The sequence below is a fragment of the Balearica regulorum genome, chromosome 2, assembly GCF_011004875.1.
Source record: "Balearica regulorum gibbericeps isolate bBalReg1 chromosome 2, bBalReg1.pri, whole genome shotgun sequence".
NCBI classification, from domain to species: domain Eukaryota; kingdom Metazoa; phylum Chordata; class Aves; order Gruiformes; family Gruidae; genus Balearica; species Balearica regulorum.
In genome coordinates this window covers 20,072,103-20,095,965 of record NC_046185.1, presented here as the reverse complement: position 1 = coordinate 20,095,965, position 23,863 = coordinate 20,072,103, and the positions used below count along the sequence as shown (strand labels likewise).

At 37.0% G+C, this 23,863-nt stretch overlaps 1 protein-coding gene and 1 long non-coding RNA gene across 4 annotated transcripts in view; one reads left to right on the top strand and one right to left on the bottom strand.

Moving 5' to 3' along the window:
- Nucleotides 1-663: 663 nt before the first annotated feature.
- EIF3E (eukaryotic translation initiation factor 3 subunit E) lies at nucleotides 664-22,082 on the bottom strand. Of its 2 annotated transcripts, XM_075743486.1 has the most exons (13): nucleotides 21,838-22,047; nucleotides 19,930-20,044; nucleotides 16,854-16,971; nucleotides 15,566-15,608; nucleotides 15,001-15,105; nucleotides 12,895-13,020; nucleotides 11,262-11,386; nucleotides 10,069-10,195; nucleotides 7,897-7,998; nucleotides 6,775-6,884; nucleotides 2,311-2,413; nucleotides 1,925-2,059; nucleotides 664-834 (listed from the first exon to the last, which is right to left on the bottom strand). In XM_075743486.1, exons 1-13 carry the CDS (start codon nucleotides 21,925-21,927, stop codon nucleotides 796-798), a joined length of 1,338 nt encoding a protein of 445 aa, XP_075599601.1. In that variant the 5' UTR covers nucleotides 21,928-22,047; the 3' UTR covers nucleotides 664-795. The 2 variants fall into 2 exon arrangements, with proteins under 2 accessions (XP_075599601.1, XP_075599602.1); XM_075743487.1 differs by lacking the exon at nucleotides 12,895-13,020 and having other exon boundaries at nucleotides 21,838-22,082.
- Nucleotides 22,083-22,113: 31 nt separating this feature from the next.
- Nucleotides 22,114-23,863, top strand: part of LOC142600313 (uncharacterized) — a 46,443-nt gene continuing 44,693 nt past the window's right edge. The window contains exons 1-2 of one of the 2 annotated variants that reach the window (XR_012833732.1): nucleotides 22,114-22,132; nucleotides 22,817-22,876. This is a non-coding gene — a long non-coding RNA (uncharacterized LOC142600313). The other variant, XR_012833733.1, reaches the window with a different exon arrangement.

Genomic DNA, 23,863 nt, shown 5'->3' with positions numbered 1-23,863 from the left:
CCCCAGAAACTTAAAACCCCTCCAAATTACAATAGTTGAACAACACAGGGTTTTGTTGTTTCATGTTTGCATCAAGAATCTTAATAAATTTATACTTCAAACAAAAAGCTTTAAACCATACCCAGCTCATTGGCCAGACCTTTTGAAATACTTCCCCCCCCCCCCCCCCCCCACTGGAACAAAAAGCTCTACTCCAGAAGCTGTCCGAGACTGGACAAGATTAAAAACAAGATTTAGAACAGGAAAAATTCTGAAGCATGAACACACAGACCTACCTAAATTACTGCGCATGAAGACTACCTTAGGTTTCATAAAAGGTGTAGGCTACACGTGCCTTCACTCTACCAAGCTGCTTCTGTGACAAACAAAAACATGGAAGCGCAGAAAAAGATTTTGGTTTGGCCGAATGTTCAGTGGGGAACTATTTGTTTGTACCATCCACTTTATGTGTGACATTTGCAACAGACAATAAATAGCTATAATTCCCCACTTCCAAATTCAGACAGCTCCAAGAGCAATAGCACCCTTTTGTACAAACAATCTAGCAGAACTGACATTTTAGATTTTGCAAACTGTGATCCAAAATGCTTAAGAACATCATTATGCTAAAAAGCCCCTACACAACATAAAATATCTAACTATAAGTTAGAGATGCACAGACTGTTAAAATTAACCAATTTTATTCAAATAATGTTAGATGGAACACATAATTACCTTTTCTCAAAAGGGTTACATATTAATGTGCTTTTTAGTCAAATGAAAACTGATTTTTCCCCCCCCTTCTGCAGAAGTATTTCAGTAGAAGCCAGAGTCTTGAGTAGCCCAGTTTGGTGCCTAAAGAATAAATAAATAAGGATCAGTAGAAATTACTATAATATACTGTTGGTTACTGAAATTTATGAGAAATTGTTAAAAAAACTTAATACTGACATATGTCTAAGAAGTGCAAATATTGGTAATTAGTGAAGGATACCCTGTAAGTTTAAAGCAAGTGTTGATATAGCAGAAATAGATGCGGTAATGAAGTTGTACAGCCTGAGCCCCCCAATTTAGTAATTTCAAAAAGGAAGAGTTCTATAAGAATCCAGAATATAAAAATAATTTAGCAGCTATATTTCTAAAAGAAAGTAGTATCACATAAGTTTCAGGTGACTTCCTTTTAATGGAATAAACTAATACATCACTGCTTGTCCTACTTTCACCAATATGTTTCAGCCAAGCAGTGAAGAAGCCCAATAAAACTTTTACTATGTGTTCTTTTAATGTGTGATTTGTTTTACGTACGCAAGGCTGAGTCCTTAGTGGACCTCAGTCATCCACCTTACACTGTTCTTCACCCTCATAAAGCTTCCCATATTGTAAAGTGGACAGAGGCAAAACGAGATGATTTTGCCAACTTCCTGATTTTCACTAGTTCTACTTAAACCTCTGGCTGACCTAATTATATTCTCTACTGTTTCAGGAAACGGGTTTAACAGTTAGGGTTTTGTACAACTGCTCCTTCGTGTTCCAGTCTCATGCATCATTCATTCTTGTCTCAATACTACAGATGTATCTACACATACTTTTACAGTACAACCCACTTGAAAAAGAGTAATACAACTACTTTTACAAACATCACCCTTCAAACCCAGCCATTTTCACGTGGTGAAGGAGACCATTCAAAGGAAGTAGAGAATCAAATGATAAATGAAACACACCTAGTTATGCAACAACAAAAAAAGGAATATCTAGTGATGAGAAGAGACGCAAGAAGCAAACAATCACTGTCTAATGCTCACTATAAAAAAAAAAAAACCTTTTCAATTTAACACCTAGTGTCAGAACTAGAAGTAAGGATGAATTAAGGAACAGGTTAAGAGTTATGCTTAAATACATCTCACAAAAGAGAGCAGGAATTCAGAAAAATTTAACTTTTACTAACCTCAGATCTACCACTCTGATTCAATTTCTTCTCAATGTTCATAGCCAACATTTGACTACGAAAAGACAGGCTTTTGGTCTTTTCAATCACTTGTTGATAAGGAGAGACTGCATTGTTGCCCATGACTACATGGCCCTAAAACACAGAAGCGAAACAGCAAATTTAACAGTCATTCAGAATGCATATGCCCTTAATTTGATGCCCTGCTTTCAGAGCTTTCACAAATCTTACACACAGGATCAAAAAAGAATAAATGAAGTCCACTACACTTTATGGGCAAAGAAAAAAAAACCAGCAGAAATTAGAATTCACTGTTCCTGAATAAGGAAAAATAAATTTCATGAAAATTCTAACAATTTCACTTGGATCCATCTACACAGTCTTACCAGCTTAGAATCCAATTTGGCATCTAATCGTGCATTTCGAATTAGATTGACAATCCATCTTTCCGCTTCTTCAGGAGTCATATTTAGTTTATCTGCCAACATACTAAAAGATAACAGATTTAATTAAAAGGTGAAATAGAATCCCTCTGATGTTGGCGAACATGACTACAGACTATGGAATACAAGTTAAGTCAACACAAAATTTGGCATAGCCCGAGTCTTGTATTCACTAAATAGCACATATCTGGGAAGCATAGTTTCATTTGACCAAAATGACTTTAAAGCTTAGATACATGCATACCTCCCACCCTTACTGCTTTACACTAAAGAATACACTTCCAGAAAGTATATACTTAGTCATTCTGAACTAGATCTTGCACTTAACTTAATTGACAGTTTTCCAAAGAATGTTTGTATAGGCAAGGTTTAGTAGGAATATACGAAAACTGTGCAGGTCAAGATTTATCTCACCACAACATGAAACAGCAACCAACAATTGAATTGCTTTTATTCTTATTTAAAACCAGCTGACAGTCATGAAAGTGTCTCTCAGTAGCTGATTTAGCAATAAACTTCACTCTGAAGTTTCAGTAACAAGAGCCACAAGACAGAGTTTGGTATAGAAGATGTGTGTGTGGATACACTATACTCAGACTTCTTGCAATTTCAAGGAGGACAGAAAAAAGAAAATTCTTAATGAAACAAGTATTCTTGTCCAGGAATAATTTCTTCTGATTGTGTTTCCCATGGCTTTCCAGCCAACTCCTTTAGTCTCCTGCTGGCAGTTGACTCATACAGGACATTTGTAACGCTCATTCTTTCATCAGCTTTCAGACTAAGGTAAAACATGAGGTAAGGGCTACAGACATGACCAAAAAACCAGCTGGCTACACCAAGTTGCACAAGAGGTCAATTCCTCATCATTTTACAGCACCTTAAACATATCCTTCTCTACCTGAAGGAGTGATTTCCCTCTTGACAATTGTTAGTGTCAAGCAAGTACTTTATAATATACTACCCTGTCTATCTAGCTAGACTATCTATACAGTCGTCTTTATGCAGTCTTCTCTCCTGTATGTTGTTGACCTCTCACCCTTCTCCCAACTATAAAAGTAAATTCCATTTTCTGGTCACAGACAAACATGAAGTGAGGTGAATAAAAAACCAAGTAACTTAAAAATACTGTACTTGCACTGAACTTGGTGCACAACAAACAGGGAACAAAGTGCCTGGAGTTTGGCAGAGCAAGGGGAAGTAAAATCCAACTACAAATGCTACTGCTATGCTAATTAAGAGAATAGAAGATATCAGGGATGTAAGTTTTTGTGGAATTATCAGTTATCTAGGCAGAGTAAGAGAGGCATTTCAATAGGATGAAGCTACAAATCACTTTACTACCTTTGAACCAGTGATGTTAAGCACCTGACTCAAAACTAAAGAAATTTCAAACGGAAAGACCAGGGGGTGGGGTATATGTGTGTTAGGGGAACTCTTGTATTTCTCTTTTAGAAACATCAATAGGATTCAGACAAAATAACTCCTCCTCCAGATGACCATAAGAATGGCTACTGCCACTGGAGATTAAGCACCCTACCCTTAAGATTAGAGCATGGAACCTCTATCTTTGGCAATAGTCAAGAATCAACTAGACAAGGTCTTTAGTATAACGGAACACTGCAGTGGGTCCTGCTCAGAGTTGTAATTGGGTGCACAGAATTGAATCCAATGACTTCAAGCCCCTTCCAACCAACCTACAGCACCTAGATTTTGCTTTTTCCTTCCCTTCCAAGTACACAGGTACTTTAGCTTAAGAGGGCACAAGACTTCTAGAGTCATTCCAAGCCAGAAACTATGAGGTGCTTTGTATTACCTAGCAGATAATTCTACTCCTTCTTATTATGTCTGAATTTTACTAGCTCAGCTTCTTCAGAGGTGTGCTTATTTAAAATTAAAACGTTATATGAATAAACATATAGCATATATGCACCTACATGACAGAAATAACACATCTCTGAACAAGTATTTTTTCCTGCAGATGCATAAAAAAAACCCAAAAAACAAAACCCACAAACCAAACTTATAAATCATAGAATGAAAGTAAAGAGGGATACAAAACCCTACTTTATCTCAACTTCTAGCTTTAAAATTTACATGGATTTAAACATATAGCCGAAAAAAAAAAAAAAAGCATTTTCCACCCTTCCAGAGCAAATGCACTTATGATCTGTCCTGACTACAGTTATGTAACAAACACCACTATTCTCCTATCACACTGTTCAAATAGGTATCTAATACTCAAGAGATGTACAGCTTAACCCCCATAAACGTCTACCAGTTCAAGTAACAGTGACACATTCAGATTTACAAATATGTATTAGCACCATTAATACTAAGGACTAGAAGCAAGAAAAGTTGTATTCTAGTTTACCATTGTTTATAAAGATTCCCACTATAATTCAATAAAAACTAAAAATTATAATGAAATTTTCTTACAGAATACTGTCTACCATTTCAAGTTACAAGTGATTTCAAAGGGTGGTTTCCCAACAGCAGTTTCAAAAATAATTCTTTAAATTATTTCTGTCCCTCTGTTTTATATGGGGATTCACTTATTTGGGTCACACTAGAGCAAACATTATTTAAGTTTTCCTTTGCTTAAAAGGAACGTTTACCAAATTCCACACATCATCTTTTATAAACAAGCCTATCTTATACTATGCACAGAAGAAAAACATAGAAAAATGAAGCATATTCAGCTCTTCAATTACATACAGGCATATCAAGCTAACCAAAATACATTCTGAATTCATTTCATCTATTACTCCCTATTAAACATTATATTTCAAACAGTAAACTAATTGCAGGACGATTTGGGATGTATGTTACAACTGATAAAGCAACTATGTCCTTCAGAAAACTGTCAGCTGCCTAGCAGATGTACGTATTTTTAAAACAAAAACATTAAATGAGCAATCTATTTTCCATTCAACATAAGGAATAGCAGATTTCCCACTAAGTGTTTTCAAATTTGTTCTGAATAATTAAACAGTACTTATCAAGCACTGTGGTATAACCACTAGTTTTCAGCTCCAGGAACAGCAGTGGAAATCACTCATGGACAAAGAAACAAAAACTATGCCTCAGTCAAATGTTCAATTAAAAGCATTTTGACTGGCTAATTTCTCCAAAAACATGTTTGAAATGCACTAAAAAATACTTATGCACCCCACTTAAGCCCAAATCTAATGAGTGTTACAGTTTGTACAGAAATTTAAGGCTTATGTCCATCATTTAAAACACACTGAACTACTGAAAAGAATCTCATTACTGATGATTGATTCCACATGCAATTACCTGAACTGATACATAGTAGGAATATTGATGTCAATCTGAAGTGAAAAGGGATTAAAAGCAATAAGAATCTTTGTCCTTTCTCCAAGTATACCTAACCATAAAAGAGTAACCCTTTCAATAAGCTTGCAAAACTCTAAGACAACAGTCTCTCAACAATCTCTCAAGTCCTTTTCTTTTGAAATCAAGCAGCATTATATCGCTTCCTCAGAGGACCAGACACACATATTTGCTCTGGATGCAAGCTGGTAACAAGACTCAATCGATTTAACAGCTTTGGTCTCTGCTGTCTCAAGGATCTCTGCACTGTTCTCTACCATTGAGATTTTTATAGCATTGAGTTCTTCACTTTTTTTTTTTTTTTTTTTTTTTTTAAGAGATGTGGAAATACAGGGAATGGGGGCAAAGGCCAGATGGAAAGGGATCTTAAGCATGCATAACAACATCTTCCTGCTTAGTTTCTACAATAGCAGCATTGGAACCGATCCATTTGAAAAGTCTGCTTTTACAAAATTAGAGTGACAGACATCCTTGCTAATAAGAACATTTTCTTACAGCTGGATCACTCTGTGCCAAAGGAAATAAGATCTATTTCTTTCTATTTAACTAATGAAAAAAAAACCCAATACAGTCCTAATTTTCAAGGACATGGGTATCTGTATCTACCAAATAAATATAAGCAATTGCTGTATTTGCAATTTGTGTTTAATTAATATTACCACTCTTTATCAGTACGTGTGAAATTAAGCTCCTGATTAAGACACTTGGACTTAGGAGACACTGGGTATCAAAGTTCCCATTACATCTAGTAGAAATCTAGCTTGACACCATGAGAGTTTTAGCTTGAAAGAACTGGTTGTTTGGGGGGGTTGGGGTACTAAGGAAAAGTTGTTTTAAAGTTAATCACAATAATTCAACTTTAAAACATAATTGCTGTAACATATCACATTATAGCTATAAAACTAGAAAGACAACTATCCAATTAAGTTTTAGTTAATGACTTTCATTTTACCTGATGACTGAGGGTTTTTTTTCCACTACTGAAGTTTACACTGTCAAAACTGTCATTCATGACTGATTTTCCTGAACTGTCCTATTAAGAAGTTATCTTACCCGATGCTGATACATTGATGGATGCGACAAAAAGTCTCAAATATAAAGAGACGGGCATTCTCAATGAAGTCCTCAAGGCATGCCACTAAGAAGAAATCATTCACAAGCACCTGCAAGCATGAGAAAGGGAACACTAAGAGCAAACAAGGTAGTAGTAATTTACTGGTAGGCACCACCAATAAAAGCAAGATCAGTGAACAGTCCATCTAAAAACAGTTCTTGGTGTATTCTAAAACGTGGAGAGAAAGCTACAAATTTCACAGAAATTTTCATTGTTCTGCAGCTTACTAAATTAAAATGCCATGCTAACAGGACCACTGAGGTCTGACTCAAGAAGAGGGCAAGGTCTACTGCTGTCATAATACTACTGAAGATCCGTCCAACATGTAAAATTTAACTCCCTCCTCATATTGTAGGATTCTTCTCTCACTCTGCTATTTGATCAGCATTATCTGTCCCATGCAAGCCAGGTTACCTAGTAGTGCAAGTGTGCATATAAAGTTCAGATTACAGGACCACCAGTCCTTTGTAGTAAAGATAAGCTTTCTGATTCACCCAATTAGGTGACTAATACTAATGAAAGTCAAACCAGAGGCTATAAGAATTGGTAGTAGTGTTCAGCTATTAGAAATACTAACTTCTAAACTAGTCAACCCAAGTGTTAGGTATCTTTAACTGTTCACAGTAGATTAACTGAGAATTTTCCAAGAATATCTATTTAACTATCCTACAGTTATTTCACTTTACTTTTCACCATTACAATTCCAGGATGCACTATATTTCACAACAAAAGGCAAATCCAAGCTTTTCTTCGAGCACTTCTCAAACACTAATGGAGAAGCTGAAGCTCAGCCAAATGCATGATTACCTATTCACTTTTGTTCTAGAACTGCTTAAATATAATTTTAAAGCTGTTTCCCTACCAGTAAGTCTTAAGTGTTACAAAATGAATTGTCAAAAAAAAAAATCCACCAAAAAAACTCCCATCCCCATGAATTAAAGCTCTGAGAAAACACTGGCAACTGAATCAAACACCACTTCAAATAAATTAGCTGGCCCTCCTTGTGAATTTTAGAGACCTTTACTTCAAGGAAGAAGTCTTATAAATGTTATAAACCTTACTGTTTCACACTCTCTCAGCTTCTTCTGTGCACCATCAAAATCAAAATTAACGTACAAACATTCCACAAACTCTGTGATAGGGTCCCTGTATGTGTAGGACTCCTGTCAAAAAAGTTAGGAACAGTATTAGTAATCATGGCCACAAGATTACTCGAGTATTCCTTATATTCTTCAAACTAAATACTGGAAATAAGTCCATACATCATCTTAAATAAAATATTCAGTTACACTTCCCAACTCCTCTTCTAAAAGCTGAATAAATATGCTTCCCTGCACCCCCCGCCCCATATGGTTAAACAACCAGAAGTGCAGTTTCAGCTTCAGCATTTAGTGCTGCAACCTTTGGGTTAGAAAAAGGTCAGACTAGAGCTGGTTCTGTATCAAACCTCCAAATATGTTAAAATATGGTAGAACAGATATTAATCCTAAATTCTGATTTCAAAGAGTGGTCCAACACCAAATCCCTCTTAATTCAAACTGAATGTTCATTTGACAACATAGCTAACACAAATAATGCTATTTTCTATATAAAAAATCCTTAAGATTTATTTTGGCATTGTAGGAATGACTCAACTTTCTTAACTATAAGGCAGGAACAACACTAGATCTATATACATCTGTGTAAATTAAGACTTAAAGATCCTCTGATACGTCTCATGGACAATTTAAGACAGCTTAACTCAGCATGTGTCAGTATCTGCTTTAGCATACAAAAAAAAGTCAGCAGATTAAGGGAATTACTAAGAGATTTTTTTTTCCCCAGATCAGTTATTTTTCCTTCCCCAAAGAACTGTATTTACAGTCTCATTTAAGTTTAAAATTCAGTTTTATAGGTAAAGGTGGGTTTTTTTACATCAAAATTGTACTTGTTAACCACGTAATTAACATCCACTATGTAAAACAGTCTTGGATCAATCACACTTTAAATTTGTGATACGAACAAACTGCTTACTTATCAGTTCAATACTTGCAAAGTTATCGCAAGTATGAGCAATCTCTAATTGCTAGTAGAGCAATCAGCCTACCATATGACATTTGACAAATAACTTCATTCAACACTTTGTTTTTCCTGTGTAGACAAGTCACTAGCTATCCTGTGTGAAGCGCTTTCAAATCTATAAAAGCTCTACCATTTCATGATTTTAGTACTATGAACCATACAGAGTAGAAGAGTATTAAGAAAGAAATCTCATCAGGTATTTCAGAACCAACACTGCTACGATTAGTATTTTCAAAAGGAACATCTTAGTGATTTTTTTTTATTCATACCAATTGCACAAGATAAAAGCAAAAAAGTTGTAAAGTGTTACTTTAGTTCAAATATTATTAGTTCATATGACATTAGAAGTTCAATGCTAAATCAGGTTTTAGTTTAAGATAAAAGATGAGTCCTAACACTTCAACTAGTCTATAGCTTCTTACGCTACTTTTCTGAACACTAATGCTTAAAGACAGATTAAGATATGCTTAAAAATTTATTTTTGCATTGATTGTGCTTTGCACAGGTAGTTACATCAATGCTTGAAGGGGATACAACTAATTTGTAGCCTGTAATAACTACACTGTCACATATATATCACAGTTTATTATTCACAACATATGTTGTTATTATTAAAACTGTTTGAAGCATGATGGCTTGTATACAAATTGCGTGCTGATTTCAGGTAAGAATCCTTACTGTAACCCCCTTGATTGCTATGAAGTACAACTCTTATTGCTTGTCACAGCTACATGAGGATGTAGACATGGACAACAGAAGCATTTTCAAGAAAATGCACATGAACACAAAACAACGTACACAGTTCAGTAGTTTTCAAATGCAAACAAGATCCCTTATTCATATAACAATCCTTGTAGGGATGGCTGAAAGAAGAATGAGATCCAAAGCCATTTCACATCTCACTGAATTTTCTGCGGTTAGTCATACAGAAAGAAAAGCAAAACTGAGTGCATATTCTATTTTACTCATTGCTTACTGACATGACAAGACAAAAAAATATTCTGTCCTCCCACTGATTGACATGCATTTTACTTCACAGTGAAAAATTAGTTCAACGAGAGACACTGAGCTCCAAAATATAAACAGAAGTCCTAAACCAGGCATGTTATTAAAAGAAAATTATGAAGTCTCAGTAAAAGAGGACAGAAAATATCAGATATTTCCGTCCTTACCTGCTGAATAACCTTGACTAGATCCTTCAGCACTTGTCTACGTTTTCGAACATCCTTGTTTGTTATGACTGCAGTAGTCAGATATCTGAGGATATGCGGGCACATTGTCTGAATTGCATTGAGATATCTAGAAAGAAAAAAAATGCAGATAAAGCTCAGATAATGCCATTTTGCATCAAAACAGCATTCATGATAAATAGCTTATGCACCTTTTATGCAATACAATACCACACCAGGGCTTATGACTGACCATTTATTCAAGCCTAGAAGGATGATTTATTTTTGTTAGTCTTGTAATCATCTCTTTTGGATAGTGAGGGGGGCGGGGGGAAGTAAGGGAAAGAGAAGGCAGCAGTGCACTAGGGAGAGAAGAAAGGGGGCTGCAAAATAATAGGCCATATGCAAAGTTCAGGTCAACCCTGGCCTAAGCTGTCAGCTACACTGGTTTCACAAGAGGCATTTGCATGGGCACACAGGACCATAGGAAGTCCTTTTTCACATCACCATCCAAGTCTGCAACTCTCCTGTTCAACTCCCCAATAAATTAGCCCATCTTTACAACTGAGAAGTAGCAATTTAAAACCCCAAACCAACACATACACTGTGAAACAAAAAGGAGACAAAAAAAGCCCACTACAAATTACTGGTCTACTGGGATCATCGTGCAAAAAAAAAATTCAACAGCTTTTCTTTAGTACGACTGTCCTATTCTAATACATTACCTCCAACCAAGTAATAGAAGCAGAGCAAAACTTGTAACTGATTTCTCATTGTTAAAGCTGTTCTAGACTTCTAGATCTACTTATAAAGTCAGTCCTCTCACAAATAGCTATAGTGTTTCAACTTCAAACTAGAACACTATCTTCCCCTCCAGCCCTAAAAGGTGCAGTAGCAGTTGGTAACAGCAAAAACAGTTATTCCATGTCCCCTCCCTGCCACAAACACCAGAAAAAAGAGCCAGTTCTTCCTACTTCATCACCCCTTCTTCTTGAAGGGGAATTATAATCATGAAGAAAAGCAGATTATACATAAAAATTCAAAGAAGGGTTGGAAAAAATATCCAAAGCGTTAATATGATTAGAACTTCTGAAATAGCCTCAGACTCTGGGCTGAAAAATGTTCAACAAGCTTGTCTGTTCATCATCTGCCTTCATTTCGTTCTAAAGACCCCAACATAACACAACACAACTTACTGTGGTTGATAAAGAAAAAGGTCAATGATATTGTCTCTTCCTTTAGGATGATTAAAAAACACGAACAAAGACCAGTGGATGAGCCACGTTCTTTGCTGAAGAGACTGCAGTGGAGAGCTGACAGACTAAAAGAAACATAGGTTTAAGTCAAATAAAACACAGAAACATAACATAGGTTTAAGTCAAATAAAACACAGAAAGTTTGCATAAATACTAACACATGAAAACATTTAATTGTTAAAAAAAAAATTGTGATTTTCAACTTGCTCCTTTTAGCTGTTACCACTTTCATGCCAAGTTTGACTTCCAGCATTTTGACCTATCATCTGTTAAATTTTCTAATATAAGTTTCAGCAGATTCATCTTGGTTATTATATTCAAAATTGTTTGGCAAAATTTGTATTCTGTTATGGCAAGGACATAGATTTTTGTTCTCCAAAGATCACCACATCAACATAAGTATTACTTCCGTTTGTAATCCTGAATTTTGTTCCTTGTATTCCCTCTTCAGATGTGATCTGAGGAACTACTTGACTTCCCTAGCTTTTCAGTTTTTTCTCCTCTCTAAAGCCTCAAGAGCTTTTTGCCATACACTCTCAGACAACGATGAAATCATTGAAACCATAATCACTGTCAGCCAAGAAATAAGAATGTAGCTATCTTCATTTAAACCAGCTGATAATGTACAAATAAAGATTCAGCTCAAAATATCTGTTTAAGCTCCAAATTTCAGCAGCACTTCAAATAGATTGCAGAGCAACATGTTGACAATGAACCAACACAGCAAGTAATAATCACTCAAAGAGCATGACAACTAACTACTATGATTCTAACCTACAAAGATCTTGAGTCCAATGAGTAAGTCAAGTTTAATAGCCTATTATAACCATATAGGTTCATAGAGATGAGAAAACTAGAGAAGAAAATTCATTAACGTTGGTCATCTGCCACACAGATAAAGAATGATTCTGAGTTAAAAAACCCAAGCAAAAACTGAAACACCAAACACTTTTTCAAGATTACAGTTCAGGAGTAAGAACTCTCACACTTCAGATAAGCCCATTAAAGCCCCATGAGCAGAGAGACTGAGATGTCCTTAATCACTTAGTTGCTCTGAACTAGTACTGCAGCCTTGCTCTTTCCCTTCATGTTCTTGGTGCTCATCTGAACATGGGAGCTGGTGAGGAAGCTGAATTGGCCGAAAACTATTTCCAGAAACAAGCTGTCTTGCATTTTCTGTCAAAAGTGTTATTTTCATGTGATAATAGTTCAGTTACGTGCATTTTATTCTTTACAGAAAATGAATAGTGCAGCTATCTGAAATTCAAGAAGCAAACAATTTTACACAATGATACCTTGCCCTCAAACTCATCCTTGAGACTAGTTTGGTTTTTGTTCACTGGAAATACCATAAGAGTTCTCAAATGTGATAAGAGGGAAGCAAGTAATTTGCAAAAGGAAGCTTCGCTATTTCTTCCTGAGCACCCTTCAACTCTCCCACTATTATTAACAAAGTACCTGGTGAAAAGGTGGTAAACTACTCCTAAACAAGACTGCAAGCAATTCATAGTAAGACTTTAATACTAACACCTCTAACCTCTCACCTTACTAACACAACCAAGATTTTACTTACATTATTATCTATTGTCTCCTTTAGTCTTGTGAGATCTTCCATGGCTGCATCCCAATTCTGCATCAGAATTTCAGATGCTAGTTTTCCCCACAGAGAACTCAAAGCATTTCTGTCTGTTGCTGGAACCTATTTTCAACAACACCAAAGTCATATTCTTAATATTTTTTTTAATTATTTACTGTAAAAAATACAAATAATATTTTCTGGCAGTATTTTTAATTTACAAGATATCAAATTTACATGGCCCTATCTTCCCAAATGAAGTATTTTTTTAAAAAAGCAATTTAGGTACAGAAGAAAAAACAGTAGTAAGACTTCTGAAACAGAAACTAGAAAATCCTGTCAAAGTAAGACAAAGCTCCATGCTGCTGCAGTTTAAGTTAAAAAACAAAATGAAATGGCTGAGCACCAGATGACACACTGGTTCCAAATTTTTTTTTTTCCACCATATAAAAATGCTTCTGAACTACTAAAACAAGGTTGTTACAAAGCAGGTTCCTAAAGAACTCATGACAGTAGGTAACCACCTTAAAAAAAGCTAGCAGTCAATGTTCTTTCTGCCAATACTGTGCCAAAAAGCATACTTCTTACAGAAACGTCCAGTAAAACTGCAACTTTGCGGTAGCGAATCTGTTTCCTGGAAGGGTAGTCCTAAGGTCAAGCTGTGTTAGTTTTGTATGGGAATGAATTACACTAGGTCATTCACAGTGTCAAATTCTGTTCTCAGATCAGTTGCAGTAGTTCTTTCATAGGTTATGTTTCATCACACTGAACTTTAAACAAATCTTCTCCCATTAGAATTAGTAACAAGAGTCCTATACCAACCTATTACTAACACAAAACCAGTACTTCACTTTTTGAAACTAGTTGACATGTAAGAATATAATGCTAAGCCCAGAATTAAAGCATAAAGAATTAAGGACAGCTGCCCACTAACCTACATAAGTAAGTTACATAAGTAACTTTTATCTCCCCTCTCAGCATGTGGAATGTTACCTGTAGCACTGAAAGCCATACAAAAGAGCTCAGTTTTATCAACATTTAGATTAAGAATTCAACTCAATCCTACTTTAAACCCTGTTCTAATTAAGGATATTTCCCATTTTTGCTTCTTTAATTATAGTAAATAACAGGAATTATTATCTACTCTAGCAGTATTTCAGAAAGTTTAGGCTATTTTTAGATAGGACTGGGTACTGGACAGCAAGAAGCAACACTACATATTTTCAGCAATCACTCCACCCATGTGTGAGATACACATAGGTTAGAAAGTATTACCTTCCAGGCAACCAAGGTGCCAATTTAGCACATACTGTTAGTTGAGGAGGTTCATGTGCACTGTGCTGGTTCCAGATCACATAATTAGTTAGCTATTCACATAATTGCCTTTAGTTACTGCAGCTGTTCTAGCTACAGTATCTGGATTTTCAAGCAGTTACCTTAAATTTCCATTTGTTAGTAAAATAGCACATTCACTGACAACCGACAATAAATTTACTGTGTTGAGATTCTTACAAGACACTAAATCTTCATTCTCAAGATTCACTCCCACCATTAACAAATGATATGAATTACAACAACATTAAAAGAGCTGCTTCAGAGACAATGGATCTGGTTCTACAATTCTCATTTAAGCCGTTTACATTTCCTAGGCAGATGATTTCTGCTCTTAAATCCATCACAAAACTCAAGAGAAGACAGATGAGAGCTCAGATAAGCTGGCAGTTCACTGTTACCACCAATTACATTCAATCCACCTGCAAGCTTCTCATTACTGTTGATAAAAATCTGTGCACAAAGACAAGTATTCCTTTTGCTGGTATTTATTTATAATATTTTTCTCCAGGATACATGTACAGTGAGGAAAGAAGTAGTATTCTGTAATTAAATGTTACTACAAAACCTACAAATTTAAGGACAGTTCAGAATTCAGCATGACAACAACAGAACTGCTGGACAATAGTCAGTGATGATTATTAACAATTATTTTCAACTTTTCTTTGGTGTACAGTAATTGTCTGAAAAAACTCAAAAGAATTAATACAGATAACTTACTGGTTTAAGTGTTTCATTAAAACAAACAAACCCCAAACACCCAAAACTTACCAGAACCCTAAAGAAGTAGAGATACTCTGCAGCTCCTGAGTAATTGCCACATTCATACTGGAATTTTGCATACCTGTAGAGTGTATCTAGGTACTCCTGCCTAAACTGAAAAGGAATAACAAATAAAAAAAGCTTTTCTTCACTAGAAAAAAAATGCTGTTACAAGCCCATTTTAATAGTAAAGTAACCCTTGAAGTCTTTAGGTTCTTTGAAAGGCACTGTACACAGCCAAGACAATAGAAAACTATTATACTCTTAAATCCATGCCACTGAATTACAGATTATGCCAGCCCTGGAAAAAACATTAAATTCTGTATTAGAAAGTAAAGCACATCTTAGATGCAAGAATGCAGCTAACATTAAGCTCCAGCTTTATGTTTGTTTGTATAAAAATTAAAAGTTCAAGGCATTCAAATAAAATGTTAGCATTAGGAACTCTGCCTCTTAGCTACATTGCTATGAGACAGGCCAAAATGCTAGTCCATAATTGCTCAGAGTTGTTGGCTGTGGGGGATGGAGATATTTAGAACTGACTTGAAACAGATAAAAGCATTAAAACACTTACACCATGCTTCTCAGCTAAATAGTCAAAGAGCATCCGACCATCCCTGTAATAAAAAGATAAAACCTGATGTTTTTACAAAACAAACTCCTTGTCACCATGCAACATGCTATGCAACACAACTTTTAGCTGTTAAAATACCAGGAGTATAAGTTTAAAATGATACTCCTCCACTTCTGCAAAAGCTACTGCAGAAATAGTGAGCCAACTATTCCTGAAGTGTCATGAAGAAGTTTCAAAATCTTAAAATTAATACAATTATAAACAAAAAAATGCTACCTGCAACAATGACTAGAGTTAAGAAAGGGTGGAAAGTTGTTTTAAGTTTTATGGCATCCTTATTCACTATGAAAGTACAATTCTGACTTAGAGCTCTTCCCAGTCTCATGTTCTAATTCCACAGCAGTTACTCTAGCCAAGTAGTTTGAATTTAACAGGAGATAAGAAAAAAGGCAAAGACTAAAGTAAAATAGTATTAAAGAGGAAACTTATCCCACTGGGACACAGTAGTTAGCAAGAATACCTTTACCACAGCAAATGCCTGCAGAATGCACAACTGTAAAGAATAATCATACTTAGTATTTTCTAAACATCTAATTTGCACATGATCACATTTCTGAAGCCTTTTTTTTTAATTTAACATGGATAATAAAAGGAAAAGCAATATTATCTGTATCAAAGGAACGTTCAAGCCTTAAGTAGGCGAGCATGAAATTATCTACCACCAGTAAGTCTCATACTAATGACTACAGGACTTTAGATAACTATTTTTTAATAATACCACAGGTAATTCAGTGAATAATTTTTTAATCCAGTATCTGCAATGGATATTGATCAGCTCTTAGAGTAAGGTTTTAACACACCAGCTTTTCATTGCAATAAGAATTCCATTCAAACTCTGCTGCAATCATCTGACAACAACCACAGTTGAATTCATATACATAGTTGATTTCATATTCATAAATAGAAAGTATTTTCAATTTGGCACTCTGATTGTATGGACTGCTTTTCTACAATACAGAAAGAATTAATGACTTTTGTCTATTCGCCAGCCCCCATCCCCCAGGCATGCTTCTATACCAGTAGCTCAATCATGTGGTAAAGATGACTTGGTAAAAGCACTAAAAAAAAGTAAATTGTGTCCAGCAATTTCAATTACCTGACTACAAGCACTACTTAAATACTGGCTGGAAATAAAAGTCTTTCTTTGCAGTTGCTACACAGAAAGCATTCCCATCATCAACACCTACAAGATACCAACAAGCCATCCTGCGAAATTATTAGAAATTACCTAGTGGACTGCATCTGCCTTGTAGTCTCTGGATCCTCAAACATCTTGACAATTGGTTCAGTTTCAGCTTGAAGCTGCTTCAGCTGTGCAACAACAGTTGTTCTCTTCTCACGCAGAGCTAAACACACAAAAAAAGATTTACTGTACTGTCTTAAGGTTTTTTTGTTTGGGGTTTTTTTGGTTTTGGGTTTTTTTTTTTTTTTTTAAGAAACCAACCTGTAATTACATGATGCTAACAGTACATTTGCATGTCTTCTCAATTCCTACCTCACCTGTCCTCAGTCAAAACCAGAGGTATCTAACAATTCATTAACTTAATAAAAAGCTTCTAACACTTGGTTCCTTTCCTCCTTTGTGGAGTTCTAATGAAGCCATTAAAGAACAGGTACAGCTGGAGCAGAGTCTGTATTAGACAAGGTACCTTCAGACTTCCACTAAGGGAGAAACAACCTTTTAAGTTCACTTATTCCAAATAAACTTAGAAAAATTAAACAGTACTATGACACCAATAAGATTGCTTTCAGAACCTGGTCAGTTAGAGGAAAATCACTTTTTAAGATACTTAACTGCAAATTGACAGGAACAATTTAAAGCAGCTTGATCTGCAAAAATTATGACTTGGAATACTATGCATGCTTAATTTTATGAAATTTTATGAAAATCAATAGGAAATAAAACTAACAGCTTTAGGGTGATTTTACACAGACCCAAAACTTCCTCACCAAGTGCTACCAGTGCAATAAAATGAACAGTTAAATAAAATTCAAAAAAGCTTAAATGCTTAAAAAAATCTAAAAAAACAAACCAGCAGCACCCTGAGACTAGCTATCAGAGCCAAGAAACATATGGGATCTGAGAAGCCAAGACCAAATCCCAGGAGAGAACAGTATGCAGGAAACCATGGAAGCGAGCCACACACCAGGACACTCAATGCCACAGTGAGCCTATTAAACACTTCTTTCGTGATTTAACTACATATATATTTGTAAATGAGGTCCAAAGTGGATAACACCATAATGGTGACCCAGCCTAAATCTAAGAATGACTTGCCTGATAGGAAGTGTTCCAATAAGGAGAAATTACCTCCAACTTCAGATGAATCTTGATATTATAAAAGAGGAAGCGGAAACAGATGAAAGAAAAAACATTCAGTTGACTTACTAAAAGTACTAAAATGTTTTCCTGTGACATCTCCTGGATGTGTAATTGTAAGTTGATCCCATGGAAGAGAGGATAAAAGCAACTATAAATTGTGCAGAGACATTTCTAAGTATAATAGTGTAAGTGAACTTAGCTTTGAATACTTAAAACAGCAAGGTCTTAAAAAAAAGTATCAGCGTAAAATTCTACTGAAGTCAGTAATTCCACCAATAAAGAGAATCCGTCTGAACATACATTCTGGTAAGTGTTGATGCATAAAGATGACACATACCAGAAAGATCTCAGTAAGCAAAGACCTTTTCATAGAAAGCTATATAAGCAAGCACCCTGATCAGCTGACTATTTGAAAGTATTACCTCTGCTTAAGTTAATTTTATACTGTTGAATAAATGCCACAGATCAAACAGAAAAAGACATCATATTAAAAAAAAAATCCTGCCAAACTGATGACATAAAAACTTAGAGATGTTTGAAAAAAAGTTTAAGAAAAACATTACAAGGGTGGAAAATGTTGGACCATGAAGGCAAAGCTTTCCCAGTGACCAAAACCATTCAACTTATTTGCAGCTATGACCTTATGAAATTACACACTTAGCAACCTACTTAAATAAGTGGCTGTAATCAGAATAAGGTCATTAGACTTGTTTCTTTATGGAAGTGTACTAGTGTGCTACTTCTTGTGCTTAGTGTTTACTATGTTCTTAGCTAGTGTTTACTACTTCAGCATTTTACTACTTACTACTGATAACAGCACTATTCTTTACCAGTTTAGAAGGGCTAGAGCAAGGAAAGAAAGAAGAAAAACTATTTGGCTTTGAGCTTTTTACAGCCCCGAGACAGTCTGACTTTCCTTAGAATCAATAGAACCAATAAGTAACCTAAAGATCAAGCTAGCATTACAACTATTTCTTAGATTACAAGAGAGAAAACCTCATTATTTGTGATTGGTCCCATGCATCATCACATATACACCCAGAAACAACAACATATTATGTTGGCATATCCAAGATTTGGTCAAAACATTGACTTCAACATCTCTAAGTCTAAGTTTTCTTCACGCATTTCCAAAGAGGCTAACTGCCAACTTCAAGAGCCTGGAAAGAGTAAGATCCAGAGGCAGAACAGTTGGATCCTGTACCTGACTATGCAAAAGCACACAAGTTTCTTCCTCCTAAGCTGCAGGCAAGGCAGACTGTAGTCCCACTAGTTTAAAAAAAAAAAAGGTGAAGAATTCCACAAAATGAAAACAGATGGAGAAATAGGAAGAAAGTGTATATTCAAAGACTAGGTTCAGGAAGGAAAAAACAAACAAGTGACACACAAAAAACCCCCAGAAAGTTTCCAAAATCACGGAGAAAACCGCAAGAGATTAAATTTCATATTCATTATGATAATATTAGTTATCATTGATTTTCTTTTAGAGAAATAGCAATTTATATGTTGACAGGAGTGAGGAAAACATGCATTTTCAAAACCACATGTATCTCCTCAAAGTCTAGAAGTCAGCCACAGAGACAGATTAATGGAATTACTCACGATGGAAATCTAGCCTTAATATACTGGATGCTTTAAAGAAAAAGTTTAGCGACCTCAAATTGTTGTGCAATAGTGTTTAATTTGACAGATGAAAAGTAAGTGCAGCTCTATTAGGCTGTATTTTTAAAGTGCTTGAAATGACCAAATAAGCATTGAAATACTTCAGACATCACTCAAAGACTAAGTTCCTGATAGACCAACAAATCCAAACTTCCCAGGACTAAGGGATTCTATTTGTTTCAGTACCGCACATCCTTTCATTAACACCAAAGTTAAACAGTATTCTAGTTTGAATGCAACAAGCAAGTTATTACTAGCTATTTATTACTTTAGATAGAAAGGTTGTAAAACAAGTTTTACTTCTAAATGAGCAGCTTACCATGTGGAATTTCATCGGAATAAAGATTTTTGTACACATCCATAGCAAAATCCACCATGTTGGTATCACTAAGGAGATCCAGCTTTCCTTGGAGTAGCTCTTTCTCATTGTATATCTGAAACAGAAATTATTAAATAGTTTTTAATTCATATTATGTAGTTAGCTTTATGGAACAGTTTATTTATGGATTTTTCTCCAAATAAATCGTTTTAGACATCAAATCTTACAACTTTGCAAGATCTCATAGCTCTATCATTTAGTTTGCTTACTACACAGCCTCTCTGTATTTCTGGTTTTGGCAAGATACCAGCCACTTCCTGCTATTTCTAAGTGCAGGAACTTCGAAGACTAGTTAGAAAATAACTAACACTTTATATTACTACTCCTTTATCAGGAATAGTAACTCCTATTACAATTCATGGGAAAACATCCAACATGAAAAATCTCTGAAAATTATATAAACATACATATATTTTAAAAATAATAAAACCTTGGTCAGATTTTTCTTTTAAAGTAGTGAATACTTTCCACAAAATAACATGCTGAACAGTGCAGAGTAGTCGAATACTTTAAAGTGGATCTCAGAAGAGATACTCAAGATCAAACTTATAATTTAATTGTAGCACAGATTAATCTAAAATATGTTATTAGGTCTATAGCATAAGAATAAATTTAGTTTGGCTTGTGTAACTGGATGATGTTCTTTTAAACTTGTCAAATTGTTTTGAAGTTCTTATCCCATAATTTAGCCATGAGTTGTAAACTACTGTTAGGTTTCGGAGATGCAGGTGGAGGCCTAAACTAGAGTATATCTCAAAAATACATCTGCACGAAGGCTGTATTACAATTCACCACATTTATGAACATCTCAGATACAGAACCCACAAAACTTTAATTCAACTCTGAACACCGTGTTGTTCAGGATTAACACTAAAGAAATACCTCCAATTTAACCTCAGCTGATTTACAAATGCCAAAATACTAGACAAGCCCCCAAGATAACAGAGATCAAGCAGAGTCTATATACCAGACATGAAAACTGGTTAGGTCAAGTTATCTTGATGTATGCATGCTTAATTAGTTCATTTCTGAAGCCTAAAATAATATCTATTTTAAATTCAAAGCTTACATAGTTTTACACATTTTGTTTCCATTTTAAAGTGGATTAGATGAGTACTTCAGATAGCTTAGAGTAAAAGCTCATCAATCTTAAGTATCTGAAGCATTATCAGAATCTTCAGAGTAATATAATTAAATATATATATATAGACTAATAAAGGATAACACTAGAAGGGACTTACATTTGGTTTACACACAAATTCGCGATGACAACAACTTAAAGTTGATTAGCAACACTATCTGCACTGATGCAATCCCACAGACTGCCCTGCAACTCCAGGGCTGAGGGGCAACCCGAGTGACAAGGGCCGCAGACAAGGAGCGGGGCTAACGAGGGCTGTCACGCTGCGGGAAAGCGGGCAGAAAACAAACCACGACTGTGAGGGAAAGCTTTAGCTTTTCCCTCCCCCGAACAAGGGAAAGAAGCTACGTCAAATCGGAAGAACGCGAAAGAGGAGCTCCCCTCTGCCTCGCAAGCGAGCAGCCGGTAGCTACGCTGCGGGAGGCACGGCTGCCCCAGGCCTCGGCCCACGGCCCGGCTCTGCCTCCCTCACGGGGAAGGCCCACACGCCTCTTCCTCGCCCTCTGCCCAGGCGGCGCTGAAGGCCCAAGCTCTTCCCTCAGGAGGCGAGTTCCGAGTCACCTTACGGGACGGGCCCGGGCCGCGCGGCGCCTGAGCGACGAGACGGCGCGCTCAGGCCCACGAGAGGCAGCTGGCGGCACCGCCTGCCACTTCTCCGTTCCCCCAGCCGCAGGGCCGGCTCTCCCGCCTCTGGGAGAGCCACTTACCTCCTTGACGGAAAGGAACTCCAGCAGCGGGAAGACCAAGTGCCGGTCCAAGAAGTGCGCGATCTTGGTGGTCAGGTCGTACTCCGCCATCTTGGCGACGGGAAGGGAAAGAAAAGAGAGAGACGGAACTCAACAACGCGCGAGGAGGCGGCGGCGGCCGCGGCTCTTAGGGGCTGTGCGTCTGCGCAGCGCCTGCGCAGCGCCTGCGCGTCCCCGGCGGCCCCGGCCGGAGCGGGGGAGGGGGCGGGCGCCTGCGCAGAGGGCTGGTCTGCGCTGTGCGCAGCTGTGGGGGCGGGTGGTCGGAGTTGGGGTCGCCGGGCAGAGCGGTGCAAATGGGGCTTCGGCAAGGAGCTTATGGCTTCTGCTGAGTCGGTGTGGAGGGAATGGCTGAGCTGAATCCTGGGTTGGTTTCCGCTCCTTTGCTTGAGGCGGCTGTAGGGCCCGGCCCAGTGCATGGGGTGGTGGGGCCGGGGCCTGGGCCCTGTGGAGATGAGGCAGGGCCCTGCCTGCGCCCTCCAGCTCTGCCTGTGCCTCGGGCTGGGTGAAGGTGCTAGCGTAGTGTGTGAGTGCTCAGAGAGCTTGTGGTGGGGTCAGCTTAATAGAGCTTGATTTGTGAAGGGGTGAATTTCTCCAAAAAGCATTATAGAGTAGCTTTGAGGTGTGAGTCCAGCTCCAGTGCTTTGTGCTTGGTGTGGGAGCTTGACTTGATTTAATCTGGTAAAGAGGAACTGGAAGGGGGTCTAAAGAGTCTTGGGTACCAAATGAAATACTTACTATGTGTTGGTCCATGCTGGCCATGGTTCAGAGCTCTTAGTGGTGAGGGCATGACAGATGAGATGCAATAAGGAGGCTGAGGAGCTGGTGGACAATGGCTGATGCAGTGAAATCTAAGCAAGTGTGGGCATGTATTGTTGAGTTTAGCAACAGAAACAGAGGAATCATTAATACTGATGATAACTTGGATATTTCTTGTAGCCAGAATAAGGAAGTTCAAGTTCATCATGATGTTAACTCACCAGAACATTGAAAGATATAAAAGGTACTTTTTACTTTTATACTTTGTAAGTTTTCTGCTGATTTTTGTCAGGACATACAGTTGATTCTAGTGAGTCAAACCTCATCTCTTCACATAAAGCATGATTTAAGCCTTTGTCACAAGGAAACTCTTCCTTCCCTGAGCAGAGGCATAAATCATTTGCTTTGTGAATCATATAACTACAGACTATGTGATAGCTACAGTAGCTGTTCATGCTGAATAGTGAGTTAATGTAGTACACATTAATTGTAGAGTTGGCTGGTTTGTTTTAAATGTAAATGGGAAATGAGAAATAAGGAGGTAGTACATTTACTAACCCAGAATTTACAGAATTAAGGATGTGACAGGCTGGTTTTTAGAGGTAAGTCTTCAGAGCAGCTTAGTGATTACAATGGTAGGAGGCGTCCTGTAAGGAAAAAGTATTTATGCAGGATGAATTAAGTTAGTTCTTCACGTGACCCTGAGTGATTAACACTTATATAAAAAGTGTGGTGTCTGTAGTTTTGTATATAATAACATTCTCAGAACTTCAGCTGTGGAAAATAATCTCTTCTTATCTGCAAGACAACCTTATATTTTTCATAGTAATTGTAGATAGCATTTGCTTTAAATGGTACCTACATATCACTGATGGCATAATTAATCTCTAATGGTGAAAGCTATCCCCCATAATACTTTTGCTCTAATAACTACGTGGGTTTCACCAGGGGCTGTTGAAACTCGCTGTTGGTCCTTCTTGTGGCAGGCAGGTTACAGAGCCGCCAGTGGAAAGCAGGCTGCGGAGTGGAGTTGCCAGTCAAGGCCCTCAGCAGTACAAAAGGCTAAAGCATCTAAGGCACTGTGCAATGCTCGATTCTATTTGAGGAGTGACTGTCTGCAAGAAACAAGCACAGTATTGAGGGAAAGGTGTAAGGAACTAGTTGGGGAGAGCCTTTTAGGAGAAAGACGTACAACAATACTGTGCCAAGAGAAACTGTCAGGACAACTGTT

Excerpts from the sequence above, each read along its gene's own strand:
- EIF3E (XM_075743486.1), bottom strand. The coding sequence starts at position 21,927 with ATGGCGGAGTACGACCTGACCACCAAGATCGCGCACTTCTTGGACCGG. Across the intron at positions 15,609-16,853 it reads AGGCAGATGCAGTCCACTAG|GGATGGTCGGATGCTCTTTG; the intron begins GTAATTTCTAAT and ends TTTTTATTACAG. Across the intron at positions 2,060-2,310 it reads CCAAATTGGATTCTAAGCTG|GGCCATGTAGTCATGGGCAA; the intron begins GTAAGACTGTGT and ends TCTGTGTTTTAG.